Below are 9,097 nucleotides of genomic sequence, written 5' to 3'. Positions count from 1 at the left end.
ATGCCAGCACTTAATTCCACATCTGCAGCATTGGAAGTGCACCCTCAACTGCCTGATGGTGACTTAAATTGGTGTCCTTTTGTGGAACTATTGTTACCTACTAGCAACCAATGCAAATAAACGTTTCTGTGTTGCTAACTGAGAAATGGATCGCAGACAATTGCAACATTAAGCGTGAAGGCGAACTGCTCACCTCATCTACTTTCTATCAAAACACGTAAAAGTACACCTTGCATGACTAAAAGCGACTGATGTGGTTGCGTCGTCAGCACAATAATTTGCAGTGAGGATGGGTAACGGGAGTAAGTTTGTTTTCCTAACTTTAGGACTAGTCTAGATGAATGACGTGCAACCAATAGTCAGATCTGCCGTGGACAGCAACTTCACCTCTTCATAAACAACGTGACTGCTCTCAATAACACACGTGTTCATGTAAGTTTCCGAGGTTTTTGATCCTTTGTCCTCCCTAAATCCACACCTCTCCTACTTTTGCATAGCAAGAAGGAGAACCAATCAACTCATTGAATGCTGAGAGCAGATAAGTAAAAAATACTTAACATCTGCAACTGCTATTGCGCCTACGTTGATACTCTTAAATCATTGCCACAATTTGGCTCACTTATTCTTCAGAACCTCCAATTTGCTGCCTGTCAGTCTGTCAATCATGTTGATGCCAGCAGGCAAATAAGTGGAATTAGAAAGATAGCCTTCACCTACGCTCAATTATGAGGTTGATGATGAGGTAAGGTGGTCGCAACCACTCAGCTACCAAGTGTTAATGGTGCGCCATCCAGTCACTGTAGAGTGTGGATCACTGAAGCCCACACAGCAAATTGTTTCCTGATAAGAAGCACACAACAGATTTGAGTGCTTCATTGCAGCATAACTGGCTCATTTGAGTCCTAAATTATGGGAGTACGCGCTTATTCTTCCCCTTCTATAGGGCGGAAACAGGCACTGCTCATCATCATTTCCTGTGCATGCATAATCTATATTTTCTACGTCCATACCATACACTTCACAACCTGGACCACAGAGAATTGGTTGAATAAACTCAATTTCTTCAATGCTCACTGCGGATGGAACAACAGCATTTTTGTGAGTCCAGACGGTCACTATCAGCTGCATCTGTGCTACAGCAGCGTGTACGACAAATCCAATCTACTGAACACGACACCCACAATCGAGGAGTCGAAAATCCGAATAAACGGAAGCAGTAGACTGTTGACTTTCGAGGAGTTGGCAAGCATTCCGGATGCCGAGTGGTTGCCCAATTTCGATCGCAGCGTCTACCAGCTTTATCCGCAGTCGATTCCCATGCGAGAGACAATTGAGTTACTCATTAATGACAAACCGATTTCACAGGTAAGCACATATTTCACAGCAGATAGTTTGTCTGCGTTTTAAATATCAACTTCCACATGTGAGCAGGCCAGAGAGCTCTCTTTTATAATGTTGTTTCTTAACATACACAAACATGTGTATATATGAATGCATTTATATGAACAAAGTACTTTATTGTTCCACTCTTGGCATTCCGACCTATACCATCAAGCACGAGTCGTCTCGCGAGTCCTATCCCATGACCTCACATACCCCTTTCAGCCTCCCATTTTCAATCCATGGATTCGATTCCTTCGAGTACCCTCCAGAGTGTGCTCTCCTCTCACACCTGCGAGGGCCAAAATCGGGCTCACTGGTGCACTGACTCACCCCACTGTGGTCATTATCTACAAGTCAGGAGTGTACAACTTCGAGGAGAGGAGGCAACTACGCAAGCTCTACAACCTTTCTTACACCGATATCAACATCCACCTCATCTTCTCCATTGGCTTACCACGAACTTCACTAGGAAATATCTTCCAACGAGACGGATTCAATGTAACCCTCATGAATAGAGCAGGGAATAAGCTGATAACATATTCGCAAGACCCGTCAAGGATTAAAATGCTGCTTTCTCAGGAGATGCACGAACACAACGATCTACTTGTTGGTGACTATGAAGACTCCTACTACAACCTGACGCTGAAATTATTCCATACATTCCAGTGGGCTGCTCGATTTTGTCGATCATACAAACCCGTCCTTGTCTATCTAGACGACGACTATGCCGTGAATACCAACAAGATGGCCAACATCATCCGTGGCCTAACGCCGGAACTGCGCGACAACTTGAACCACGGCTGCGATGTGATTGTGAATCCTGTCTTTCGGTCCACCAGCTACTTTCCACGGTGGGCCTTCTCGAAGCGCGAAGCCCCTTGGCCGAGGCACACGCCAGAGTACTTGGGCATCTACAGTGTGTGGGGTTACCGCCATGTGCACGATTTGGCTCTGGCAATGCACTTCACCAAACCCATGGTCATTGACGATACGTGGTTGGGAATGGTGCAGTACAAGCTGAACCTCCCATTCTCGAGAATGGAAGGCATGTTCGTTGAAGGTTCACCTATGTTCGATCAACTTAATTGTTCACACATTTTATTTGGTCCTGTCAGCGAATTTGTACGACACGGGTGTGTCTTGTAAATATGAATCTGTAGAATTATTGGCCTAGTCTTCTAGTAAACCTCTCACAACAACCTTTCTCCAGCAGATATTCACACTGACCTCCAAGCCGTGGCGCTAGCCTATTTTTGAATTTCAATCACAGAAAATGCATTTTTCTTTATTATTTCACTCCATCTTGAATTGTCCAATGTCCTTTGATATAAACATTTCTTTCCAACATGCATTTGCTATGGGGTATTTTTTCTATCATTAACTTGTCAAACAGACCGTCATGTATTTAGGAAAATGCCAAGAAAATCGGTTTCTGCCACCCAAAAGCTACGGTCCTTAATGAGCAATATGCTCTGGTGAGCCACATGTTCCTACTCCGCTGCAGTTGCTCTGCTTCTCCTACGTACCTTCAGTGTCTGCGTTTTGTCTTCTCCAGTGGGGAGGATATCAAAGCAATCTAAAGCCTAGTCTCCGTTTTTTTCACTTTTCCTTCCCTCTGTGCTACAACTTCTGACCTAAATGAAAATTGCTTCACTAAAACGTAATGATGAATAGCAGATGTCACCCAAGAGGACTTCAACGTAGTTGAGATGTGCTGTGCTAACCTGACCCATATGGTGATGTCCTCTATCTAGCAAATGTTGCGGTTCCCACTTTAAGCTGCGTTATTTATTTGGCAACTTGGGTCACCTAGAGACATTAAATTCGCAAAACGTTTTGAAATTCATGGAACTATGGCAATAGAAGCCAAACCAGTAGCCACAGCCCACCAAGCTACCTATCCATAAGTGTTTCTTCATTAATTCTCCCTTTATTTAAATTTCTCATACCACGTACCCATTCATCTACACATCTATATGTATAGCACACTCCAAATAACTTTTAAATAATCCGTCTGCATTTTCTTCGAGGCAGGGTAAGTCTATTCTCCACTAATTTTTACGCCCTTTTTCCTGGTACTCTAATCCTACTTTTTTATTCACATGCATTCATTTGACTTTTTATTTCTCGTTCTTATTCACCGTGCTGTTTTGTTGTACATACATAAGGATGCTGGGCTACAGTAATGCCGTATATATATTATTAATTAGTAACGCCTCAATGCGACAGGATGTTATTACCAGTTGAGAAGATTACGCCAATTTCGGAACGTTTTTCATTTATTTGTCTTATATAAACTGAGCGCTATTAATTAAACAAAAATTGGTCAAACCGTCTTCACTATGCTATTTGTAGTCATTGAGCTTATAACTAAAAGCGTATTCAAAGATACAGGTCCGTCAAATCTTTGATTGCTGTTATATTTAAACATTGAATTTGATCTCACCACCAACATGCGTTTGTTTGGCGCAGCCGTCCCCTGTGGTGCCCTTAACTCAAAATTTTATCACTTTGTACAAGGTGGCGCTGCTACTTAAGCTTCGCTTTATTTCCTGCTGAAAAGATTTCCAAAAATCACTCTTTTACGCATTATGATGCACACACTACCTTGACTCATAAATGAGCCTCAAACATATGGCATAGTGACTAACACACAACACAGTTTACCTTTGTCATCAGGCAGTCATCAATCTAACTACCGATGATAGGTTTTGCCAGTCAATGCGTGGACTTCATCAAGCCATGCTGTCACGTTTTGCCTTAGTTCTGTTGGTTTAAAAATTCAAGGTAGCAGCGCACTGCCATTTACAATGGTGTAATTCTTGTCACCACCTGTCCATACATTTACGACAAAATGCTCACTCATGCACTTACTTTCTCACAAACTCCCTCAGTTCCGAGCTCTTCATGTCAATGGGTCGCTGTAAGAAAAGTGCCCTAATTTTTTGATTGCTGCTTTGAAAACTTCTCAAAAAAGCACTGAAACCAACAGCGCACAAAACCCTTAAGCTACTACCAAGTTTGCTTTCGCCTATTTACCATTGGCCTCTCGATTATGACCATCTTCATATGTATTATTGCGTCTTACATTCTCAAGCTCTCTGCCATCACGAACACAAGCTCCTGAGCAGCAGCGCGGCAATGGGAGATGGCGATCTAGTAAAACATAAGTTTAGCTGTGTTTGTTTTGTGTTTTAGCACCCAGTCGGCATTAGAATAATAGCATATTAATACGGCAACAGTTGATTGTGTCACTAACATGCCTTTGGTGGGAAACTATGGGCCCTTTTATTATCTTTTACTTTTGAGTGCATCGCCATGAAATTGTAAGTATTTTGAGGCAAATTAAGGCAATGTATAGCACTTGTCACTACTGATGCACCAATTGAAAGGCATATGTTATACTATGCTGAAGTAGAAAAATCGAGCAAGAAAATATGGTCGAAAATTTAAAAGCAGAACGAAATTGCCAAAATAGGCAAGACTGATGCAAGTGCTTGCGAATTTATTCCGGTTTATGTAATTGCTTAGGACTACTTGAACGTACTTGCGGATGTATTAAAAAACTTAAAGAAATTGGGCATAAAGAAGTTAAAGACGCATAGTAAAATATAAACGTGTGCAAAGATATATGCCTGTGCATACAAATGTTTTTATTACCTAAGAAATTGAGCAGAATTACATGTGTGTAGGTGATAAAAAAGTGCAAAAACAGTGGTGGGCGAGATTGTATGTAGGCACGTGTGCATTTATTTCGATTCACAAAATTAGATCAGGAATAATCAGGTGTGCTTGTGGGTGTTTTCAAATTTTGCTAAATTGGGCAAAAAAGATGTCTATGAGGTAGTAAAACTATATAAAAGTAAAACAAATGTGGAAGATTATGTGTATGTGGGCGCTGATACCCGATTAAAAACTATGCATGCAAGAGCTGAAAGTAAAACTAAAGCTATAGATGGAAAAACTATATGTGAGTACGTATGGATTCAATATGAGTCAAAATTGATGCAGGCTGTAAGTGTGAATGTGTAAGGAATTAGTAGAAATGTTCACAATCAGTGTGACGTTGAAAAAAAAAGTAAATAATGAAAAGATGGACTATTATCTGCATAAATAATAAAATAAATTTTTTTATTAGGCAGGAATACATGCATGTGATGCTAAAGCACTACGAAATAATGGTAATGATGATCATGTTTACACTAGTGTTCATGCATAAAACACGCATGATAATAAATTCTATTACCGATATGTAAACGTTAATGTGAATTACATAAGGAATTAGTAAAACTAAGCAAAAAGATATTCATGACGCTAAACGGAAATATCAAAATATTGCAAATGTGCAAGTTTATATGTGCACACACAAAAATGTATTTCAAGTTAGTAGTGGTAATTAAAAATATGTGCACGTAGGTGTAGAAGTAGAAAAAAGACAGGAAAAGCAAATAAGACTATTTTAGACTATTTTTTTTAACTAGAAAAATTAATCATGAATATTTGGATGTAAGTGTGGTTGCACTAAAATTAGTACAATGGAGCTGAAATGATTGCATAAAGTTGAAAATAAATATTAAAATATAGAAAGAAGAGCACTATATGTATGTGCGAATAGGGATCACTCATAGTAGTAATAATAATGAGCAGGAATGTATATGTAGGTGTGGAAGTTAATTGAAATAATAATGGTGAATAAAATCATGTGTAAGTATGGATGGTTTTGGTTTAAATAATAAAATTGGCTAGGATTACTTAGATGTACGCGTGGGGGTTTTAAGGATTGGATGAGGTGAGCGAGAGTAATGGTAAGCAGTTGGTGAGGTAAGTCAAAATGTCAAAAATTTGCAAGATTATATGTGTTCAAAATTTTAAATAATTGGGCAAAACATGTAGGTGAGTGGGGAAGTAAAACGAAAAATAGAAGCAAAAAGATTGCAATAATGAAATAAAACACTGGTCCAGAACACTTGAATGCACGTGTAAATGTATTAGAGGTTTGCAAAATTAAAGAAGATTAAATGTGAGAAGTTGTAGATGTCTATTAACTAGTAAAGTGTGTAATATTGCAAGTATGCATGGATAAAAGCATTTTAAATTAGTAATATTGAGCAACAATGTATGCAAGCAGTCCTGAAGTTAAAACAAAAACATAATACTGGGCAAGATTATACGCATGCAAGAGATTTATTTTAAAGCAGAAATATTGCTCAAAAACATTTCAAAATATTTAAATTATAGAAATCGAGCAAAAAATTTTTACACACACGCCAATATTTACTGTATTTGTAAAATTGTAAAAAAATGGATAATCATATGAATTTCATTCCATTTAGCGAAATTGAGCAAAAGATAGGAATGAAAGTACAGATTATTCCAAGTTGGTGAACTTGATCAGGGATACATGAAAGTACTTAAATACGTGCTGAATTTGTAAAATTGTGCAAGATTATATGGATGTACACGCAAATGTACTTTATAGTTATCAAATTCAATCAAGAATGTGTAAGTACACGTGTTGCTGTATTTTGAATGATTAAAATTAAGAAAAATATGCTGCAACATGTTGCCTGTTTATTCAGCTTTCGGCTTTAGTAAAGGGGCCCAATTTGCGCCTCCGATGTTCTACCTTCATCGAGGATACTGCTCTCTGGTCCACACTAGTAGCGCCAGCCTCTTCTATGTGTCTAAAAGATATACGGATTTCGCTCTGATATTTTTTGTTCTTTCTTCTCGGGGGAGTCTCAGGGTACGGCAATATGGATTAAAACAGGGTTGTAATTCTAATTTGTAGAATTAATCAAAATACAGAGATGGAAGTGTAAATGTATTTTTTAAGTTAGTAAAAGTAAGCAAAAATTTGCATACAAACTTAACTAAATTTAGTTTGTAAAATTGTACAATATTATGCACATGAGCGCACAAATGCTCCATGAATTTACTAAATACATTAAAATTAAATTGAGCTGCTTTTGCGTAGATCTCACTTCTGTTAAATTCGGTAATATAGTGACGACGAACGTGTTAATGTATTTTGAATCATCCAAACTAGTCAGAATACAAGGATTAAAATGTAAAGGTACATTTTAAGTCAGTAAAATTGAGCAAGAACGTATGCTTTTATGTAAATGAGTATAAAGTCTGTAAGACTCCAAAGAATTATGCATATTATCATTTAAATGTATTTTGAATTAGTTGAATTAGTCGAAAACATAAATGTTGTATGAATTTTAATCTACCACTGAAATTTATTAGGAATATATCTTTGCAAAGGTATTTTACCGAGCAAAATTGAGAAACCATGTAGACGCTACTGTGGACACAGAATTTTTATTAGTAAAATCGGGCAGAAGTATATGCATGCATTTTAATATTCCTTCGACACGCAAAATTGTGTAAGCATATATGGATGAACATATGGATGAATTTGGAATCAGCAGAATTTAGAATTGGCAGCATTAAACAATACTATAGGGATAAATAGAAGGACGTAAATAAAAGTATGCTTGCATTCATAATTCGTAAAATTGGGGAATGAAATACTGATAAATGTAAACGACTATTAAATCTTTATAAGTATGTAAAATTAAGTGAATATACGTGTGGATGGATTCCAAATTAATCAAATTGCGTAAGAATAAGTGCAAACATGTGAATGCTTGCCAACTTTGTGAGGTTGAGAATGAATGTAAGGATGCGTGTTTGAGAAGACTTCGAATTAGTGCACGTAGGCAAGAATATACGAATAAACCTGGGATGCATTATAAACAGTGAAATTGAGCAAAATGTGTGGACAAAGATCTGAATAAATTCGAAATGCTTAACATTAGAAAGGGATGTGTAAAAACACCTGAAGGGATATAAATTCGTAAAGTTGTGCGAAACTAAAAATTAGCCTATAAAGGTGTCCTTATCTATTATTAAATTGACCAGAAAAAGTATGTAATGTGTGTTTGGATATATTTGGAATTAGTTAAGTTGAAAAGGAATGTGATTAGTTTGCAAATAGTATAAGATTATACAGACAAATTTGTCGATGTATTACGAATTAGACAAATCAATCAGAAGTACATAGACGCACGGGCAAAAGTAATTGGAAATATTTAAATTAATGAAAATGATGATGTTAATGTGAGTATACATTTTTAGTTATTAAAGTTGGGCGAAGGCTATAAATGATGAATTACCGTGGCATAAGATAAATAAACAAATGATTGTATACACTTTTGCGAATTACGAACTATTAATTTAGAGAATGACAAATGTTGGTCATTATGTAACTAGTACGCATTACATCAATTACACTGGCATATTTGGACATTATTGTAGGTGGTATACTATCTTTTAAAAATTGCACCAGAATGTGTGTATTGTGTTTATATTTTGTAAACGTTTATTCTAGGAAAAATACATGTCAGTAAATGTCCACATATGAAGGATCATTTATAGTAAAATATGTGTACATATACCATATATGGGTGAAGATAGTATTGATAAAGTTTAGTATTGTCTCTATGAATTAAACTTATACTTCCTGTATAAGTTCAATTGGGAAAACATAAATAGATACTTATGCATGGATTCCATAGTTGTTAAGGAAAGAATAGAATATATGCACATGCGTATAAAAGAACTTGGATTAATTCAAATTAAACAGCTAGGTTTTATTGCAACCTCATGTAAATACAAGTACATTTTGTGAATTCTGAATTTTGTA

General features: G+C 36.9%; 1 protein-coding gene across 1 annotated transcript; it reads left to right on the top strand. All coding sequences in view use genetic code 11, as the record gives it.

Annotated features, from left to right (window-relative positions):
• Positions 1-2,963, top strand: EGR_10860 (Beta-1,3-galactosyltransferase brn; the record flags this gene model as incomplete). The annotated part of the gene is made up of 5 exons (XM_024500109.1): positions 1-58; positions 944-1,365; positions 1,606-1,881; positions 1,963-2,432; positions 2,888-2,963. The coding sequence occupies 5 exons, from the start codon at positions 1-3 to the stop codon at positions 2,961-2,963; spliced, it is 1,302 nt and encodes a 433-aa protein (XP_024345476.1).
• Positions 2,964-9,097: the final 6,134 nt, after the last annotated feature.

Source organism: Echinococcus granulosus (genome assembly GCF_000524195.1).
Source record: "Echinococcus granulosus chromosome Unknown EG_S00286, whole genome shotgun sequence".
NCBI classification, from domain to species: Eukaryota; Metazoa; Platyhelminthes; class Cestoda; order Cyclophyllidea; family Taeniidae; genus Echinococcus; species Echinococcus granulosus.
This window is presented reverse-complemented; position numbering and strand designations above follow the sequence as displayed.